The 22228-nt window shown below is 42.2% G+C and overlaps 1 protein-coding gene across 1 annotated transcript in view; it reads left to right on the forward strand.

Moving 5' to 3' along the window:
- The window catches only part of LOC111150863 (kynurenine 3-monooxygenase), a 47874-nt gene extending 26227 nt beyond the window's left edge, over positions 1-21647 (forward strand). Inside the window, exons 5-15 of the mRNA XM_022508505.1 lie at positions 103-151; positions 4438-4525; positions 5716-5881; positions 8067-8138; positions 8948-9069; positions 10543-10690; positions 12507-12564; positions 14942-15024; positions 19392-19493; positions 19580-19639; positions 20969-21647. Of these exons, the coding sequence (XP_022364213.1) occupies positions 103-151; positions 4438-4525; positions 5716-5881; positions 8067-8138; positions 8948-9069; positions 10543-10690; positions 12507-12564; positions 14942-15024; positions 19392-19493; positions 19580-19639; positions 20969-21142 (1122 nt within the window). The 3' untranslated portion in view covers positions 21143-21647. The remainder of the gene's footprint in view (positions 1-102; positions 152-4437; positions 4526-5715; positions 5882-8066; positions 8139-8947; positions 9070-10542; positions 10691-12506; positions 12565-14941; positions 15025-19391; positions 19494-19579; positions 19640-20968) is intronic.
- Positions 21648-22228: the final 581 nt, after the last annotated feature.

A 22228-nucleotide genomic window follows, 5' to 3' on the forward strand; every position in this document is an offset into this window, starting at 1 on the left:
CTTGCAACCCTCTGCTAGGTATTTCCTATTGCTGAGCAAATAAAGTGAAACGTTATCTGTCCATTCTCCAGAAGCAAACAGTATCTACTGTTTTTCTTGCAGTACATTCTTTCTGTAAGCAGAGCAGTTCTAAACAAGGAACTTTTGACAGGTAAGTCCAACATTTTATTCAGCTATTGTCATTTCAGTAAAGTACATGAGCCTAAGCTTGTCCCATGATTTACTGGCATTTGCTTTTATGATTCCTTTTCCTGGGTTACCCATGGGTTATTTGCACAGGCGATGTACAGCCCAAAGCCCTTCTTGAAACAGAGTAGCGCTGGATCCTTCAGCGTCTCTCTCTCTCTCATCTTACGGCTGATCTAAATAAAAATCATTTGTCCACCACACATTAAAGTCCTGCTGTCTTCTCAGTACTAGAACGAGTGAGTGCTCACTCCCTGAAGACCTCGAGGACTGGAAGAAGAGCAGATACCCTCGAAGGACTTGCCCAGGGGCACAATGAACCCCACACTACAGACACATGAAAAGCAGTAGCTGGAGGCTGAATAGGGTGGTGGTCTTTAGGGTATGTCGATAATCCCCGGGTGTGGCATCCAAGCGGTAGACTGAGCTAGAGCCCGGGGGTGGGGGGGCACCAGTGCTGAAGGTGGAGGCACGTGCTTTTGTAGGAGACCAAGGAGATAGACGGCCAAGCAGGCTGAGAAAGAGGAAGTTGTGACATCCACTCTGAGACTTTGATGTGTTACAGACCAAACCATTCATGGACAAGCCGCTGAACTGCAAATTAAATCTGTAGCTTGGATAATTGGATTGATAATCCAATCACCTTCCAGGTAGCCCTTGATCACAACAGTTTTTTTTCTCTTCCTCAGCATTTGTGCTAATCAGTTCCATTCCCCGCAGAGCATAACCCTTGAGTAATTCTACCATCAGTTCCTCTATGCAGTCCAGCAGCCTCTGAGTTTTGGAGAGCAGCGATGCTCCGAGATTTACCTGTGTTCTTCCACAGCCCCCGACCCAGCGTGAGTTTGCAGCGTGTCTGTTGAATGCTGAACTGGCAGGAGTCATCTGCAGAGCTCACTCCTGCTGACTCACCAGGGACTTCAGAAATAGGGCTTAGTATTCTTCCTAATTCCACTTCTTTACTTACATTTGTAAGACTGTCCTTTGGATGAGTAGATGTTGGGGGGGTTGGGGGGGTGTAGGTAGTTGCTAGATATACTCATACTGATCTCCAGAAGTCCCAAAACAACTTTTTTAAAAGTAGCCTATAGCAGACCTAAGACAATCCCTTTAGAGCATCCTCTGAATTTCTTAAGATAAAAATGAGAGCAAACATTCACTGAGGCCCCAGAAGTATGTTCATTGCTCTATATGCATTGATTTATAGACCCTCCCAACAGCTCTGTGAGGTGGGAGCTCTTTTCCCTCTGTTTTACAGGTGGTGAAGGAGGTTTCCAGAGCTCCCCCACAACCCCCCAGCAGCCCATATGGTTAATAAGTGATAGAGTCCGGCCTGGAGCTTAGGCCCCTATTCCAAAGTCCATGCCCTTATCCACGAACGTCAGTGCCTCCCGCATGACACACAACACATCTGCTGACAGCAGGAGCCACAGCCTGGGAAGAACTGACCTTGTGGACAGACCAGAAGCTCCCATCCCTGGTTTTCCTTAGGAATGTGCTGCACATTGTGTAATTTCAGAAATACCACAAACTCGTGAATGAAATGAACACGGACTCTCTTCGCTCCTAAACATCATTTGGCATATAAATTCTTTCATACGGCTTTCATTCCTTTACACAAACGTGTGAGCCACGGCCTCCAGGTGCAAACGCAGGCTCTGGACCGAACAGCACCCCGCCCCCCACTCCTAAGCCTCAAGAACGAAATCACTGCCCTGCACTCCATGTAGGATTGTTCCATGGTTCACTGTGTGTGTTGGTGGTGGGGGGGGGGGGTGTTAATAATTGTTAAGCAAAGCAAGCAGAAAAAGTCTTGTGGTCAAGAAAATGTGGTAAATTCTGCACGCAACAAGTTTTGTAAATTTTCTTACAGTCTTTCTCTGATGGTCTGCATTGTGGATTTTCTAGAGCAGCACTGTCCAAGACCCAGCCACAGATGGCAGACTCATGTATAATTTAAACTTTTTTAGTAACCACATGTAAAAACCAAAAAAGAACCAAGTTAACTTTAACAATATATTTTAACCTAATATATCCAAAGTATTATCATTTCAATGTGTAATCAACAGAACACAGTTATTCATGAGACATTTTTTTTTGAGGGGGGGGCGAATATTGAGTTGCCCAAACCCCCTGTGTGCAATTCATCTCCATTCAGACTAGCCACGTGTGGCTGAGGACCAGGACCACACAGCTCAGGGGTCAGACTGTTAGCATCTTGCTAATGGCTTTGACCACAAAATGGTTTTTATTAGGAAGCATATTCCAGGACTTATTGTTCTGTGGAAACTTCTTGAGCTGTCTTAGTATACATTTAAGTAAAAAATAGATTTTTTTTTTTTTTTTTTAGATTTTATTTATTTGACAGAGAGAGAGCACGAGCAGGGGAAGGGGCAGCAGGTAGAGGGAGAAGCTGGCTTCCTGAGGAGCAGACAGCCAATGCAGGGCTCGATCCCAGGTTTGTGGGAGCAGGACCTGAGCCAAAGGCAGACACTTAACTGACTGAGCCACCCAGGTGCCCCCCCTCAAAATTAAATTAAATTTAATTTTTTAAAAGCTTGATTTCACAAACATATTTTGAGTTTATAAAACGTATCCATTGGGCGCCTGGGTGGCTCAGTGGGTTAAGCCTCTGCCTTCGGCTCAGGTCATGATCTCAGGGTCCTGGGATGGAGTCCCGCATCGTGGGCTCTCTGCTCAGCGGGGAGCCTGCTTCCTCCTCTCTCTCTATGCCTGCTTCTCTGCATACTTGTGATCTCTCTCTCTCTGTTTCAAATAAATAAATGAAATCTTTTAAAAAACAAAAAAAAAAAAAAAAAACTTATCCATCATGGTTCTGATAAACTCTGTTTTCTCCAAAGTTATTTTCCAAAAGATTTCTTAAACATAGATAAATAGATCTGATGTGTAGCTTTAACAACAATAAATAGCCTATAATTATAGATCTCCTAACCATGAGAATTAATAGGGACAAAAATAACATTTTACTGTTATGACAAGAATATGATAAATTCACTACTTCTACCGATTGTTAACAGCAAAATTCAAAAAGCACCAAAATAATTTGATTCTATTTATTGAGAAATTTTAAATCTTCTTACTCAGTGTTTTCCCCTAAGTGTTCCAGTGTTTGATTACAAGAAGAATTAGTGTCAAAAATTTATATTTGTGGGGTGCCTGTGGGGCTCAATCATTAACCATCTGCCTTGGGCTCAGGTCATGATCCCAGTGTCCTGCGATGGAGCCCCATATCGGGGAGCCTGCTTCTCCCTCTCCAGCTCCCCCTGCTTGTGTTCCCTCTCTAGCTATCTCTCTCTGTCATAAATAAATAAAATCTTTTAAAAAAAATCTGTATTTGTGACAACGTGACTCCGAAGTTCGGAGACTTACTAAAAAGATATAGAATCAGGCATAGCTTGAGAAAAGGAGTTTCGCTGCGTATTTCTTTCTCTCTTTTTTAATGAGAGAATGTTTTTAAAAAAAGATTTTATTTATTGATTTGACAGAGAGAGAGAGAGAGCACAAGCAGGCAGAGAGAGAAGCAGGCTCCTCGCTGAGCAGGGAGCTGGATGCAGGACTCAATCCCAGGACCCTGGGATCATGACCTGAGCCAAAAGCAGACGCTTCACCAACTGAGCCACCCAGATGCCCCTAGCTGAGTATTTCTTTCTTTTTTTTTTTTTAAGATTTTATTTATTTATTTGACAGAGAGAGATCACAAGTAGATGGAGAGGCAGGCAGAGAGAGAGAGAGAGAGAGAGAGAGAGAGAGAGGGAAGCAGGCTCCCTGCCAAGCAGAGAGCCCGATGCGGGACTCGATCCCAGGACCCTGAGATCATGACCTGAGCCGAAGGCAGCGGCTTAACCCACTGAGCCACCCAGGTGCCCCTAGCTGAGTATTTCTAATCACAAATAAGGTCTTAGGTCAGAGGCAACTTTTAAAATACGTGCCGCCTCTTTCTTTTCCAGGGTAACAGCCATCATAGCAATGTGAAAATTTGCATATTGGAATTGGTTGGGTTTTTTTTGGATGAGGATAGTTGATTCGTATTCATCACTTTTATTACCAGATGATCCTGGAACATTCGTGAAATTGCTGTCAAAAGACCGTTTTAACCGATTCATTTTTACGTTCTTGAGAATAAACATCTCTATCCTACTGTTCTCGGAAAACGATGACTATTTCAATTTGATTAAGTGACACAAGAATTGGAATTTCATTTCTATTTGGTTTTCTTCTTTGTCTCCTCAGCCGTTGAGAAATACCCCAACGCGAAGGTGTACTTTGGCCGCAGGCTGTTGAAGTGTAATCCTGAGGAGGGCGAGATCACGGTGCTTGGGTAATCCCTCCGGGGGGAGGGGGGGTTGCTGACTGCGGAGGTGAAGGCTTGGAGTGGAGAACTGGACCTGTACACTTTGTTCTCTGGCTTCTTTGGAAGAGTTAAATGATTACTAAAAGGGATTCAAAGAATCAGATCGAAAACCAGCCTGGGCTGCCTTCTGAACACCAACACCAGTGGTTCTTTTTTTTTTTTTTTTTTTTTAAAGATTTTATTTATTTATTTGTCAGAGAGAGAGAAGGAGAGAGAGCGAGCACAGGCAGACAGAATGGCAGGCAGAGGCAGAGGGAGAAGCAGGCTCCCCGACGAGCAAGGAGCCCGATGTGGGACTCGATCCCAGGATGCCGGGATCATGACCTGAGCCGAAGGCAGCTGCTCAACCAACTGAGCCACCCAGGCGTCCCAACCAGTGGTTCTTCTTGATTCTTGTGCTGGTTCAGCGTCCTGCCATGTCCCACACCAGCGCACCCCCCCAAAGGCTCTCTGTCCTTGAAACAGATGAGCCCCCGCGGCCCGGCGTTTCCTCTCTTCTTTTGGAAACGATTTGGCTGCCTCTTTGGCTGCCTGCGTTTCCTCTGAAGCTCCTATAGCCCCGTGTCCCAATCTTGGCATGTGCCATGGATTCCCAGTCTGTTCGCAACCACTTAGAGGGTCCCTTCGCTAAAACGAGCCTCTCTAGTCCGTTCCTCTGTCTTCACTCTCATCACTCTCCGTCCTTATTTCGACCCTAATCCATGCTCTTTTCCTGTTTGGCACCTTCACAGATACCTCTTGCCGTGATCTCAAAGGCATCTTAAAACTTAACCATCTTGGGGCACCTGGGTGGCTCAGTGGTTAAGTGTCTGCCTTTGTACAGCAGAGCAGTGGCCCCCCTGAGCTGCTGCTTTTTATACCCGAGTAGATGAACATCACCATTTTTACCACTAGACAGTTTCTTTTTTTTTTTTTTTAAAGATTTTATTTATTATGTATTTGACAGACAGAGATCACAAGTAGGCAGAGAGGCAGAGAGAGAGAGAGAGAGAGAGAGAGAGAGGTTAAGCAAGCTCCCTGCTGAGCAGAGAGCCGAATGCGGGGCTCGATCCCAGGACTCTGGGATCATGACCTGAGCCGAAGGCAGAGGCTTTAACCCATTTAGCCACCCAGGCGCCCCTAGACGGTTTCTTTTAATGGTACATGTTATTTTTCAGATCTGACGAAGTTCCCATAGATGTCACTTATGACCTCATTGTAGGATGTGATGGAGCCTATTCCACTGTCCGAAGCCACCTCATGAAGAAACCCCGCTTTGATTACAGTCAGCTGTACATTCCTCACGGGTACATGGAGCTCACAATCCCACCCAGGAACGGGGATGTAAGTCCTTACCCTTCTTTGGCTCCTTCCCACAGCCCTCCCACCCCTGGGACCAGGGAAGACACAGAACCTAGTGCACTTGTTCTTGGCAGAACGTGTGGATGAATTCTGGGGTCTGTCATAGTCCTCATAAGGCGTAACAAGTTGGGTGTGCAAATATCCCCTTAATAATATCACTTCTCTTCCTTGCCTACGTTTTCCTGAGTGAGCAGGAAAGAAGAGGCATCACCAGTACCCTACTGAAAATGCACAGGGAATTTGTCTGATATAATCGTGTCATTTTTCTATTTTTTCTTGGTGTGTGTGTAATGTGTATTTATATACATGTATGTGGGGGTGTGTGTGTGTCTGTGTGTGTGTGATTGAATTTTGTCTAGTATCGAGAACCCACATAAGTTATATGAATTTCTAAAGACAGGACAGAAAGCCTTTTTAAGATAATTTCTACCTTAAATGGGTTTGGAATCTTTCTGTATACCAACAATCCAGACCTCTTATACTCATGATTGTTTCAAATAATAGTCATTTGATAAAGCAAATAGCAAGTCATTACAGAGAGATTTCCATGCATTTTCCTCATTTCTGGGTTCCCAAGTTTGGCCCTCTTTGGCCTGAGGCAAGTACAGCCTAGGTATGTTTAATATTGTCCTAAGCAAATAAATGTAGGAACTTACTAAGGGAAATTAAAGTATTAACAAAACCAGTAAGGATCTTGGCTTATAGGTAAATATAAGTAAACAGAATTTGTTAAAATTTGATTTGCATAGACAACATCTGTTTTTAAGGTACAGGTGTGATCTCTCCTATTTGAAATTCAGACATCTATAAAATTAGTCAGTCTGTGACGGTGCTATTAACATACCGGCTATGCGCCAAACTGTATCAGCCAGGCAGATCCGTATTAACATTGAATCACTGTTTATATCTTCCTCCCGGTTGCAAAAGTATTTAGTAACTCTGAAGTGCTAATTTTATGGTTTTCAAGGGAGCCTTGTTCTCATGGCTCAGGATCTGATAATTCTGGGTAATAAGATACTAGGATTCTGTTGAAAAATTGCCCCAGACTTGAGTGGACTCATGCATCCTAACGTAGATTTAAGATCACCATTTACTTTTTGTAGGGGCTCATATTTCATAGTAAGGATTCGTGGTTTACAAAAAGTCTCTGCTCTTAAAAAAAAAAAAAAACAAACCACTGTTTTGACATGGCAATGGGATTCAGACCTGGGAGTATTTTAATATGTCCCAAAACTATCCTAGGAAACTCCCATATTGGGGAGGGGTACTTAAAGAATTGGATGGGAGGCTCATCTCAAAGCAGAGCAGGCACCTGTTTCGCTCACATTTCCTGTTTGGAGAGACTTGTGGTGAGGGCCCAATGGGGATTCCTGGAGCCTACTCTTCGATAAAGATATCTATTGAGAGCATGACTTGATAATGAAGAAGCTGAAATTTTAAAGGATTATTTCCCAGAGTCGTGGAATATGCATGAACATCAAAATGTTATTCTTGGTGTCACAATTTCAAGTAACATGTACTTGAAATGGTTGGAAACAGATTACGTGTTTTTATGTGTATCATACCCTGGGGAACCTCCAGGATTAGGTTTGGCTGGGTCTTTGGGTTCCTTGATCTGCCCAAGCAATCAATACTGACTCAGATCACTATTGAGTTGTCGTGGGGTCTCTAAAAAGAAAAGACTTCCTTCTATTATTTATGTTGTAGGAAGCAAGTGGTAAGAAGCTTGTTGGTAAAATTTTATTTTGCCCATGAAATTTAAACTTAGGTCCTTTCTGTTCATACAAATAAGTCCCCAAGTAAGGTGAAAAATAAAGTATAAAATATCACACACACACACACACACACACATATGTGAACATAGAAATATATAGTTTGTGTGTGTGTGTGTGTGATGTGTATGTATATACATGTATGTGGGGGGGTGTCTGTATGTGTGTGATTGAATTTTGTCTAGTATCGAGAACCCACATAAGTTATATGAATTTCTAAAGACAGGACAGAAAGCATTTTTAAGATAATTTCTACCTTAAATAGCAGTAGGTGTGCATATCACCAGGTGTGTGATACTCTTTGAATCGCTACAGAAACAGTCAAGCAGAGTCCGTTTTCTAGATCTGCTGCCTTAGAGCTCTAATCCAACACAAACAATTTCTTCCCTTTACAGTATGCCATGGAACCTAATTACCTGCATATTTGGCCCCGAAATACCTTTATGATGATTGCGCTTCCTAACATGGTAATACAGAGTCTATCGGTGTAATTTTGCATCTGTCCCTAAAGATTTTCATGACTGTGTGTCTGGTGTGGGCCCGATTACTTCCACACTCAGCGTGTGTATACCTGGCATCGTCGTTCAGTCTGTTTAGTGATTAGATCATTGAAACTTTGGGATTCCTGAGGAAAAATCAGAAGGAATTCCAGTCACTTATAGTGGAGACGAGATGGAACACATGTAAGTGACAAGTGGCAGTTTCTGTGTGGTGGTGCCTGTCCTGTAATGGCCTTCGGATGAAGCCAGAGAGATTCGGGCTCTGCACGAGACAGGCCTTCCAGTCTGTGAGGTGTCTGGGACGTTGGGATATACATTGTCAAAAAGGGGTGTGGCTGTTCTTCCATTAGACCCAAGAGAATTTTTTTGCTCTCTAGACCTAAATATGTACTCCTCTGGTTGGTCTTCTAAGTGCCTTAGCAGCAGTGCTGGGGTCCTATGACTCTTACTGTTGCCTGACGAGGAGCCAGAGACAGGAAAACGAGGCAAAATTCAATCCAACCAGCTGATTATTTATCCTAGGATCATAGTGTTTGCAATTAGTAATCTAAGAAGGGTCGTGTTTGCTTGGTGAAATGGCTGAGGTTTACCATGTAGAAATTCTGGTGAGTGGGAAGCTGGGGAGCACCTGGGACTTGGTGGGGCTTTTCTCCGGGAGTGAGGGGAGAAAGCCAGGCTCTGTTTCCCACCAGCCTGGACATTTCTGCCGGGTGCCCCTCAGCCACAGCAAGAACCCGAGACTACATTCTCTCACCCTCTTCCTCTTCTTCTCGCAGAATAAATCTTTCACGTGTACTTTGTTCATGCCCTTTGAAGAGTTTGAAAAACTTGTAACCAACAGTGATGTGCTGGATTTCTTCCAGAAGTACTTTGCAGATTCCATCCCTCTAATCGGAGAGTAAGTTTCGAGATGTGCAAGTATGCCTTTCTCTCCACTGGTCTGAGTTAATCAAAATTCAAATAAAGGCCAAGCATCTTACTTCCGTTTTGATCACATGTGGCTGGTCCTGGACAGGAAGCCTCCCTTAGAGCAAAGGCCCAAAGCAGATGTTGTGCTGTGAGCAAGGATTCAGAAAGCCCCATGCTAGGGCCAGTTTCCCTGGGAAACACAAGTCACCCATTAGATACCCATGTCCCCAGGCCTTTCTGCCTCTGGTGAGGGCTCTCAGGCCCTTGGAGTTGGTGTGCTGCAAAGCGGGGCTGTGCTTCCCTCTGCTGGTGGACACACAGGTCCAAGGCCCAGCAGGTGCAAGCATAGGTTCTCACTTACCAGCTGGGTTCACTTTCCTAGCTCGCAGGGCCCTCGAGGAAACATGGCCGTGCATAGCAATACCCGCCCCAAAGGGTTGAGAGGACTGGACGAGTTCATGCCTACAGATAATTCAGCGCAGAGCCCCCCAGCTTGTAGCTAGCTTGTGAGCTGTCTGGTTTATGACGTATGACTCCTCTGCCCCCTGTCATCGCCTTCCTCCCCAGGGGCTTGTCATTGGGTCTCACTAAGTCCCTCTGCCGCCATGGTCCCTCCCTAGAATCCAGCTCCCTCTCCGCCTCCAGCAGTGTTTTCCTGGAGGCAGCCCAATGTTGCTGAATGTGAGATTAATGCTGCTCTGCCCTTCCCTCTCCGAGTCTCAGATTTCTCATCTTTACAGTGGGCATCAGGAGATCTACCTGGCGGGCGAGGGGGGGGTGTTGTGACTGTGACATGCACTAACTCTATAAAAGGGGTGGCCCACTGCCAGCCCACAGCAGGTCTCTTTGAAATGGTCAATTTCCATCCTTACCAGCAGACCAGTGTGCCCTGGTCTCTCTTTCTCTGATCTTGAGAAATCTCTGCCTGCCACAGTTTACCCTTTATGTTTTGTGGTTATTTCTTGCCTCTCCAACCAGACTTAAAACTCATGAGGGTATATACTGTTTCCCTACTTACAGCTGCCACAAAACCACTGTAGATGCTGGCACTCACTGGTTTCCAAATCTATAGCAAGTCGTGTTCATTTTCATTTTGGTTTGTGTGGCTTGAACCCGACGCACGCTGTTCTGTTTTTCCATTAAAACCTAAAACACACCAGAACAGCTGAAAATTGCAGGAAAATTTCATGACACCTAACACAGGCGTATTTCGAGTTCTTGAAATGCGGACTTGTCCTGGTTGGATGTGATTAACACTGATGAGAACGAAACAGGTGATTAGGACAATGGAATTTCAGGAACTAGAAGAAACTTCAGTTTCTCCCTTTCCTGTTTACTTCCTGCCATTTTTGTCTTGTTTCTCAACAAAACCCTATGGTAATGAAGTCAGTACCTCCGAAAGAATGGTGCAGGTTCTAACACCCAGCCTAGGTGCTTACGTTCTGGTCGTTTCCTTCCAAAGGCAAGCCCTGCTACGAGATTTCTTCCTGCTGCCGGCACAGCCCATGATTTCCGTGAAGTGCTCTTCTTTTCACCTGAAGTCACACTGTGTGCTGATGGGGGATGCAGCTCACGCCATTGTGCCCTTTTTTGGGCAAGGAATGAATGCGGTAAGTCCTTTCTCCCCAAGTCAGTCGGTCTCAACTAAAAGTGTAAATAACAAGCGTGCCTAGAACAGTCGCCACGTAATGCCTGAGCAAACAGTCAATCCCACAATCCTCTCCGCCGTCCACATCACTCACTAGAGTCAGGGCTCGGGGTGCTTGATCCCCGGATTTCCCCTAGGAAAAAGCAATAGAGCATAAAGCGGTTTTCTGCGCAGTTAGAAAATATATTAATAGCTTGAAATTTGGGAACTTGACGGTCAGCAATTCAAGGCTTAATTAAAAAAAATTTTTTTTGCGATTATACATAAATATATAAATGTTAGGCTCAAAAAAGAAAAAGAGCCCAAACTGTTGTTTTCTCTACTTTTTTTTTTTTTTTTTTTAAGTATTATTTGTTTGACAGAGACAGACACAGCAAGAGAGGGAACACACGCAGGGGGAGTGGGAGAGAGAGAAGCCCGCTTCCTGCGGGGCTCGATCCCAGGACCCTGGGATCATGACCTGAGCTGAAGGCAGACGCTTAATGACTGAGCCACCCAGGGGCCCCTCTACCTTTTCTTTCTGAAGGAAAGGAGAATACGACTGCCAGAGTTGAACATGACTACGAAATAGATTTGATGTTGAATGCTGCTGCTTTCATGGAAGCTTTATTGTCCTGGCTAGAAAAACCATTTCTGAAAAGGAAGAGTGCTCAGATATGCAACATTAATTTCAAGGAATCCTAGATTAGTTATCTAGACCAACAATCATTTTGTGTGTTTCTGATAACTGATAGCTTTATAATCACAGCCCTCCATTGTTTTGGTGATGGAGATCTATTCCGAGTGTAAATAGGCTGTAAATCTAAACACTTATATTTTCCACAAAGCAGTGGTAAACACTTTGCTTTATGAAAACCCAAGGACACACCAACTTTAGGATAGTGGATAAGGGCCCCAGTCCTGGCAGTATAAGGCCCAGTTCCAATCCTGGCTCCAGGATTTATTAGAATATGTCCTTGCTCAACTGACTTAAAGTTACCTTTACTTCCTTGTCTCTAAAATGGGTTTTCAATTGTGCCTACAGCATAGAGGTTCTTGGGGAAATAAATGAATGAATGAAGTAAAGAGTTGACAAGTGTTATTATCAGCCTGTATGGTATCTTGCATTTCTAACGTCCTCTAACATTGATAGCCTGTATAGATGCCAAGTATGTTTATTTGTTTCAGATGTAATCCTATAATTGATGTGAAAAATGTTTTTTTAACTTTACATTTTTAAAATATTGTCTCTAAAGCCATAGTTTGAATTCCTAGAAAGCAGGAAACAGCTTTTGATTTTCTTCTGCCCTACTGCATTGTGTGGAGAACATTATTAGGGTTAATTTTGTGGACTTTGTGACATTGGAAATTTGCTTTCATCTTTGGCTTAAAGGAACTGAATTAATACGAGAGTTCTATCCTGCCATTAATTGCTCTAAATGTGAAGCTTAAAGACCAGAAGAGTTTAAATGACTCGAATAGTCATGGTAGAGCAGTATCATTTCTGTTGCTTCTTAAAGAAGCCATGGAATCCATTAAAGTTGCAAGAATAATTTAAAATTTTGATCAAATTCCAAATCATTATGATCAACAGGCATTAGGCAAAGACAAACCATCAAAGAATGCCGTTGATGGTCTTTATAATCATAATTTAGTGCCAAATGTGACTAAGCAGCTGTTGTGTGTGGGTTGAAGGCAAACATCCTATGACTTACACTCACCAGCGGAAAGTCTGTTCAAAATTACTCAGAAGCTTTCATTATATCCAGTTTATTTTCCCCCATTCTTTCTTATTTCAGGGCTTTGAAGACTGCTTGGTATTTGATGAGTTAATGGACAAATTCAATAACGACTTTAGTAAGTAAAGTCCGTCAGACGGACATGGACTAGCCCTGCTGATTAATTGTGGACCCGATTCTGACCCCTGATGAGTGCAAACACATGATGCGTATTCCCTGTCCAGGACTGTAAATTTTTCTATTAGCAGCCTACGTCACTGGTACCCTTGTCAGACAAAGAGCACCCAGAGAGGGAAATGTAGTTTCTTTTAAGGTTTGTACCTGGAGGTGTGTGTAGTGATCCCCACAAAGAAAGAAATTCCCAGGACCAACATTTGCCCAAAATGTGCTCCTTGCTCTCCCTTTCCACCTGGGGAAACTGCTCCTGCGTCCCCTACCGCAAGCCCCAGAAACTCCTGTTAGAGCTCCGTTGTTTTCTTGCGCGGTGCCTTATCAGCGTTGCAGCTGCTGGTTCCATCGGCCTGTGGTTGAAACTGATTCCACCTACCATCCAATATACTGATTTGACAGATACTGGAGTTTAAGATTTTTTTTTTTTTAAGATTTCATTTATTTATTTGACAGACAGAGATCACAAGTAGGCAGAGAAGCAGGCAGAGAGAGAGGGGGAAGCAGGCTCCCGGCTGAGCAGAGAGCCCGACTCGGAGCTCCATCCCAGGACCCTGAGACCATGACCTGAGCCGAAGGCAGAGGCTTTAACCCATTGAGCCACCCAGGCGCCCCTGGAGTTTAAGATTTGTATATGTCATGCTGAAATTAAAAGAAATGAAATGGATACCACTTCAGCTGTAAAAGAAGTGGCCGACAGTAGCCCGAGACCTGGATAACTTTTACTGCTTCTCTGCATCCATGGTCTCAAAGGCCACCTCTGAATTTAGACCCTGTTCAGGTGAGGGATATATCTAGAGAACTGGCTGTAGTAAGTCTACACCCAGATTCCTGTCCTGACTCACCAGCTTACTAGCTGTAAGACCTTGAGCAAGTCATTTCAGCTTTTTGAAGTCTTGGATTTTCTTTTTTTTTTTCCACCTATAAAGTGGGGACAATAATACTAACTTCAGAGAGATGTGAAAATTAAGTAAAATCATTTGTGTAAAGCTTTTCTATTGATTAGTTTCAGAGGTAGAATTTAGTGATTCATCAGTTGCATATAATACCCAGTGCTCATTATGTCACGGCCCCTCCTTAATGTCCACCCCCCAGTCACCTCACCGCCTCCACCTCCCCTCCAGCAACAATCACTTTGTTTCCTATAGTTCAGAGTCTCTTAGGGTTTGTCTCCCTTTCTGATTTCATCTTATTTTATTTTTCCCTCCCTTCCTCTATGATCCTCTATTTTGTTTCGTAAGTTCCACACATAAGTGAAATCATATGATTGTCTTTCTCTGATTGACTTATTTCTCTTAGCATAATACTTTCTAGTGTCCATTGAAAGACGAATGGATAAAGAAGATGTGGCATATATCTATAGTGGAATACTATGCAGCCATCAAAAATGAAATCTTACCATTTGCAATGATGTGGATGGAACTAGAAGGCATTATGCTAAGTGAAATAAGTCAATCAGAGAAAGACAATTATCATATGATCTCTCTGATATGAATTTGAGAGGCAGGGCAGAGGGTTGTGGGGGGAAAGGGAGGGAAAATGAAACAAGATGGGACTGCAGAGGGAGACAAAACATAAGAGACTCTTAATCTCAGGAAACAAACTGAGGATTGCTGGAGGGGAGGGGGAAGGATGGCGTGGCTGGGTGATGGACACTGGGGAGGGTACGTGCTATGGAGAGTGCTGTGAATTGTGTAAGACTGATGATTCACAGACCTGTACCCCTGAAGCAAATAATACGTTATATGTTAATTAAAATAAATAAATTTAGTTTAATATTTTTTAAGAAGTCTGGCATGAAGTGAGTTCATAGTAGTTGTGTGTGATGGTGTTTTAGGAAGTCCTTGGACACTGGTATCTGGATCAGAAGAGCCTAGAGGGTCCAGAGTAAAGTTCTTTTGGTTTTCTGCCTTCCTTTTCCAGTCATCTTGCTCAGATGCTCCAGATGTGGAGACATTTTGTTTCCTCCCACCTCAGCCCTGGTGGGATGGATCTGCATGTGATAGGGATGATGGAGGGAGTAGAGGGTTCATATGTCAGAACATCCTGTCAGCGCTGGTCTGGGTTACTACAGAACAAAGATAAAACAATACTGATTTTGACAATGAGACTCAATTAGCATTAATGAACACTTCATATGTGTTGGGCATCTTGCTCTATTTTTTTAATCCATTTTCTCATTTGGTCTCCATGGAAAACATGGGGCATAGGTACTATTCTTGTCCCTATTTTACAACTTGTCCCACCATTTAATTTGATTGGTGTAGAGGCCAGCACATTTTCATAGACTGTATTGGAAATGATATATTATTCAACTTGGCTCCTAGGTGTGTGTCTTCCTGAATATTCAAGATTGAGAATTCCAGATGACCACGCAATCTCAGACCTGTCCATGTACAATTACATAGAGGTGAGTGAGGGGGTTGGGCTCCCTTCCGTGAGATCATTCCTAATAGTCTAACAGACAGTTCTTTTCTTTTTAAACAACATTTTTTAAACTTTAATTCCAGTGTAATTAACATAACATAACATAGTGTTATATTAGTTTCAGTATAGAAAGCAGTGGTTCAATAATTCTATGCATTGCTCAATGCTCATCAAGGTAAATACACTCTTTTAATCCCCATCACCTCTATCATCCCCTCACTGACCTCCCCTCTGGTGACCACCTGTTTGTTCTCTATAGTCAAGAGTCTGTTTTTTTGTTTGTCACCTTTTTTTCTTTTTTGGTTCATTGCTTAAATTCCACATATGAGTGAAATCATATGACATTTGTCTTTCTCTGACTGACTTATGTTACTTATCACAATACACTCTAGGTCCATCCATGCTGTTGCAAATGACAAGATTTCATTCTTTTGTTATAGCTGAGTAATATTCCATTATAAATATACATATAAATCACCCCTTTTTTTATCCTTTATTCTATCAATGGACACTTGGGCTATTTCCATAGGTTGATTATTTTATATAATTCTTCAATAAACACAGGAGTGCCTATGTTTTACAAAATTAGTGTTTTCTTATTCTTGGGTAAATACCCAGTAGTGGGATTACTGATTCATATGGTAACTTGATTTTTAATTTTTTGACAAGCCTCCATACAGTCTTCCACAGTGGCTGACCAGTTTGCAATCACCAACAGTGCATGATGGTTCTCTTCTATCCATGTCCTCATCAGCACTTGTTTCTTGTGTTTTTAATTTTTGCCATTCTGACCGCTGTGAGGTGGTATCTCATTATGGTTTTGATTTGTACTTCTCTGATGATGAGTGATGTGGAGCATCTTTTTGTATGTCTGTTGGCCATCTGGATGTCTTCTTTGGAGAAATGTCTGTTCATGTCTTCTGCCCAATTTGATTGGATTATTTGGGGTTTTTGGTGTTGAGATGTATATGTTGTTTATATTTTGGATACTAACCCTTTATCAAATATGTCAATTGCAAATATCTTCTATTTTGTAGGTTTTGTTGTGTTTTAGTTCTCTTGTTTCCTTTGCTCTGCAGGAGTTTTTATTTTGATTTAGTCCTAATAGTTTATTTTTGCTTTTTTTTCCCTTGGCTCAGGAGACACATCTAGAAAAATGTTGCTAAGGCTGGTATCAGAGAAATTACTCCCTGTGCCCTCTTCTAGGATTTTTGTGGTTCCAGGTCTCACATTTAGGTCTTTAATCTGTTTTGAGTTAATTTTTGTATATGGTGTAGTAAAGTAGTCCAGTTTCATTCTTTTGCATGTGGCTGTCCAGTGTTCCCAACACCATTTGTTGAAGAGACTGTCTTTTTCCCATTGCATATTTTTGACTTCTTTGTCAAAGGTTAATTGGCCACATAATTGTGGGTTTATTTCTGAGCTCTCTCTTCTCTTCCGTAGATCTTATGTGTCTGTTTTCTTGTCAGTATCATACTGTTTTGGTTACTATAGCTTCAAAGTTTATCTTGAGATCTGAGATGGTGATACCTCCAGTTTTAATCTTCTTTATCAAGATTGCTTTGTCTATTTGGGGTCTTTTGTGGTTTCATACAAATTTTAAGATTATTTGTTCCAGTTCTGCAGAAAAGCCTGTTGGGATTTTGATAGGAATTGCATTAAATGTGTAGATTGCTTGTGGTAGTATGTACATTTTAACAATATTTTTTCTTCCAATCCATGAGCATGGAATGTTTTTCCATTTGTTTGTCATCTTCAATTTCTTTCATTAATACTTTATAGTTTTCAGAGTATAGGTCTTTAATCTCCTTGGTTAGGTTTATTCCTGGCTATTTTATTATTTTTGGTGCAATTGTAAATGGGATTGATTTCTCACTTGCTCTTTTGCTACTTCATTATTGGTGTATAGAAATGCAATGGATGTCTGTATATTAATTTTGTGTCCTGCAACCTTACTGAAGTCATTTAACAGTTCCAGTAGTTTTTTGGTGGAGTCTTTAGGGTTTTCTATATATAGTATAATGCCATCTGAGAATAGTGAAAGTTTTACTTCTTCCTTTCCAATATGGATGCCTTTTATTTCTTTTTCTTCTCTGATTGCTGTAGCTGGATTTCCAGGGCTATATTGAATAAAAGTGGTAAGAGTGGACATCTTTGACTTGTCCCTTATCTTAGGGAGAAAGCTCTCAGATTTTCACCAGACTATGATGTTGGCTATGGGTTTTTCATATATGGTCCTTATTATGTTGAGGTATAGACCCTCTAAACCTACTTTGTTGAGGGTTTTTATGATGACTGAATATTGTTCTTTGTCAAATGCCTTTATTTATTTAATTATTTGACAGAGAGAGAGAGAGAGAGATCACAAGTAGGCAGAGAGGCAGGCAGAAAGAGAGGGGAAAGCAGACGCCCTGCTGAGCAGAGAGCCCGATGCGGGGCTCGATCCCAGGACCCTGAGATCATGATCTGAGCCAAAGGCAGAGGCTTAACCCACTGAGCCACCCAGGCGCCCCTCAAATGCCTTTTCTGCATCTATTGAAATTAGCATATGATTTTTGTCTTTTCTCTTAGTGATGTGATGTGTCACTTTGATTGATTTGTGAATATTGAACCACCCTTGCATTCCAGGGCTAAATCCCACATGCTCTGAAATCAGTAAATAAATCTTTTCGCACATCCTAGGCATTTTTCAAACTGTTGCTTCTATACTATATTGTGTATGAGTGATTCTGTTTGTTGTGCTGTCTCTTTAAGGGTGGGGACTCAGTTTCCTCTCACCCTCCAGCTCTCCCCCAGCAGAGCCGTCTGATTTTTGAAGATCCAGGTGTTAAGCTCCGCTGATGGTAAGAACTATCCAAGTTAGGCCCCTCTGGTTTTCAAAGCCAAATGTTATGGGGGTTTGTCTTCCCAGTGTGGGTGTCCTACACCTAGGGTGCCTGGTGTGGGGCCTCCTGCCCTCCGCTCTCCATGCCAGCAGTGTCCTTACCTCCTAGGGATAGTCCTGTGGGTCAGTGTGGCTCCTGACTGTGTCTCTGTCCTTCCTACCCTCTTCAATTGTGGCCTCTTCCCAATATTTAGCTGCGGAGAGTCTGTTCTGGAAGCTTCGGGTCATTTTTCTGGGTTTTTTACACTGTGTGGTGGTTGTTATCTAGGTGTATCCATGGGATGAGGTGAACCTAGGGTCCTCCTCCTCTGCAGTCTTCCCCAGAAGTCACAAATGTTCTTTTTCTTTGCTCCAGCCCCATCACATACATGCTGAATAAGAATAGCTACAAAAAGAATAAACACACACACACACACACACACACACACACACACACACACAGAGCATTCCTTGCATATAGGTGGATTGTGACTGTAGATGTGACAATGACCCACACACATCATGTCCCTCTACATTTTAGGGACATTTAGGAGGTAACAAAGATGACTAACTGTCTGGTTTCAATCACCGATAATTCACAAACACAAACCTTAGACATTTGGTAGAGCTAGTAATATTTCATTTTAAGGAAAATATAATTTTGATATGTATTAACATATTTTGAAGATTTGAGAAACATCACATGATCTTAACACTGTTAACATTATACTCTGCAAATTTGGAGCAGGTTTATAATATCCTTTGGGGCCTTATGCACTGGAAAAAAAACATGTATATACCAAAGAAATTCATGGTTAACGGATTAATACTCAAAAGAAAAACACAATTACATTTGAGCCAGTCACATAAAAAACTCACAATAAATAGTTATGGTCACAGTTTTTAAATGAGATCAAATGAGAAAATTTACAAGTTTAAGGAAAAGAATGTAGTTGTTTTCCATCTTTCCCGAAGACAGAAAATAGAAATAAAGTGGATTTCCGTTTGAGCAGAATTGTTTCATATGTACTGAAATCTTCCCTGATGCAACTTGCTGGTGTCTTTAAAAACAAGACAACTAAAACACAATATTTTTTCTCAATATGGAGTTAGTCAAGACAGACATAGCTTCAACGATCCCTTCCTGCCACGAAGAAGATTTCAAACCAGCTAGTAAACAATGGCAATTAGTTACATCTTTGGTCCCACAGACGATCCCCAGATCTGGCTGAACAAACCTTTCACTGAAATAGAGTTCCTGTAACACCCCCTGAGCACAGCGGTGTTCTCTAACAGGTTTCGTGCAGTTGCTCAACCTTTTCAAGGTGATGTCTCATACTTTTACTAAAAAGGATTGGTAACGACTGTGAAGGGAATACGAAGTCGGCTACTCTGTGTCCTGCTTTGCAATGAGTAGGAATGTGTTGTAGTAAAGAAATAAACGTCATTCGCTTGAGGTATTCTGTAAGAGTCTTATGTTATTGCAGATGCGAGCTCACGTCAACTCAAGGTGGTTCATCTTCTACAAGAATGTGGAGAGACTTCTTCAGGCTCTTATGCCATCTACCTTCATTCCTCTCTATACCATGGTAAGGTCTGGCTTTAAGACATCTCATTTTATTCTTCTGTTTAGCCATTAAAGAATCACACGAATACTTTTTAAACTTCCTTATAGGTCACCTTTTCCAGAATAAGATACCATGAGGCAAAGCTACGCTGGCATTGGCAGAAAAAGGTCAGAACAAGTTGAAGTTCGTAGTGTTCTGCTTGTGACTCTCCAGGCAAATTCAGAAATGATGTGACAGACAGGTTTGCCTCCAAACAAAAACTGTCCTGGGTGCACAGGAGGTAAAGCACCTCATGAACAAAATTACAAAAAGGGAGAAAGAGCGGGCAAGAGGGCGAGAGAGAGAGTGAGTGCTCCGCAAGGGAGGAAATGCAAGAGAGAACTGATGCTAGTATTTCTTTTTTTTTTTTTTTAAGATTTTATTTTTTTAGAGAGAGTGTGTGTGTGTGAGCACAAGTGAGTTAAGGAGTGGAGGGAAAGGGACCAGCAGACTCCGTGCTGAGTTTGGAGCCTGATGCAGGACTTGATCCCACAACCCTGAGACTATGACCTGAGCCAAAATCAAGAGTCAGACACTTAACCAGCTGAACTACCAAGGATACCCCTGATGCAGTATTTCTAAACTTTTAAATTTATTTTAGCAATGTAATTTTTTTTACTTTTATTTAGTAATTGACTTTTGCTTCATGCAATATTCTTATGGGTTTAACCTGTAAAATTGGGCAGAGTTGAATCTCTTATAAAACATAATCTAATTCTAATTTAATGGCCTAACACGTTCATTTTGGGCGGCTCACCCAGAGATGCCAGTACATAGACATTCAGATTCCTAGATTTCCTCTGGAAATCTAACAACTTTATCCATTCAGCAAATCACTGCATTTAATGTCTAGAGACGGAGCTGGGCAGGAGATGAATACGCAGCCGCCCCTCTCCTCCTGCAGCTCAGAGGCGGGAGGGGCAGGCTGACCGCGGCTGGTGGAGCATGGGAGTGGCCGGGGGCGGGGGGGGGGGGGGGGGGGGCGGGGTGGGCCTGGAGGCAGCCCTGATACGCGAGAACCGCCAGAGGGGCAGCTGCAAGGGCAAGAGGGATGGCAAGCGTTTTGAATATTATGTCAAGGGAAGCAGGGAAGCCAAGGGAGGCTAACAGACTCCTCTAAGATCGCATTTATAAATCTTTTTCTAAATTGTGTGTGTGTGTGTGTGTGTGTGTGTGTTTATGGCTATACAAAGGCAGACTGCTAAGAATTCATTACACAGAACACATGGATTCAGCTATCTCTGGGAAGGGAGAGAGGACAGAGACAGAGAAGGGAAGCTCCAAATTCCGACCTTACCAGCCATCCTAGGCCTTGACCTCGTGGTCATGCAATTAAATTGCCATTTTAGGTTAAAGAACAAAGAAGACGTTGTATACTCCTTGGTTGTTCAAGAATGAAGTCTTTTGAGATCTTTATCTCTGGACAAATAAAATGAGACTTCTTGCTGTTTTTACAGGTGATAAACAAAGGACTCTTTTTCTTTGGAACATTGATAGCCATGGGTAGTACCTACCTATTTCTGTGCTCCATGTCCCTGAGACCCCTGCACTACTTCAGAAGACCATGGGAGTGGCTCACTTACTTCCAGAAAACAGGACACGTTTCCTTGCAAACTCCATGGAGTCACTAGAAAAAAATTCCCACTGTCATTAGCCGGTGACTTAAATATGCTGACGCAGCAAATGGACTTCCTCCTAACTGAAACAGGATCAAAGCCATGTTTCCATCATCATATTTAATTCACTAGAGAAAGATATATGTCTGCTTACAATTAAAATCAGTATAAAATTTCTCTGTGTGTTCATTGTGATTATTGGGGGTGGGACCACCCCTAAACTACCAGTTTAAGTTGCAAAACACAGCTTTCCCATAATGCGACACATAGGTGTGGTCATTCTAAATATGAAAGTGCAGTGACCAAGATCTCTTTCACTTCTCAAAAAGTAAAGCACCAGGGACCTCTAGGAAGATGCTGATCACCTCTTCCCTTTCAAGGACATTGTTAAAGTCACGATAGGACTGACTCGTAACACCCAAGACTAAAAACCACGATTTGCCTAACATGTAAATTACACTTTGGGTCACCCAGATGGAACTAATCCAACGTAGAGCTCAGCTTCACTTACCAAAACTGGAAGTAAAAATGAGGAATTTGGGGCACTCTAGAATGTTACAAAATGAACTAATTTTACTTCACCGTCTTCGAAGGCCATCATTACCTTTTGAAGATTAAAAAAAAGAGGGGGTTATTGATGCCATACTAAGTGAAGAACAAGAAGTTTTAAACAGATATATAGACGACAGAGTGGAAAGGAAACAAGGGAGACAGTTTTCATAGAAATTATTCCACTTGAGATTCTCAAGAAGCAGTTCACTAACCAGCAATAAACTTGATTTTGAAAAGTTCTTTTAGGGAAAATATTCTCTTTGGTTCTTCCTTCTTCAGTAGACCAGCTGAAACACTCAGAAATCTTTCAGACATGATTAATTGTGAAGATGCTACATGAGCAGGACAGTCAACTAAGAAATAAAAATTAGGCAACAAAATAAGTTTTGTTAAAAAAGTTCAGTTTCTTTTTTATATAGTCGAAGAAATCCTTGAGTTCTAACGAGCTGTGTTTAGTCCAAACAAGGACTCATGGGAAAATGGCAACTTCACGAACACTGACCGTTGATTGATTACCCAGGAGACTGGTTAAAGAGCAAAAAAGACTAA

Source organism: Enhydra lutris, unplaced genomic scaffold (genome assembly GCF_002288905.1).
Source record: "Enhydra lutris kenyoni isolate GAN:26980312 unplaced genomic scaffold, ASM228890v2 scaffoldscaffold24, whole genome shotgun sequence".
Lineage (NCBI taxonomy): Eukaryota > Metazoa > Chordata > Mammalia > Carnivora > Mustelidae > Enhydra > Enhydra lutris.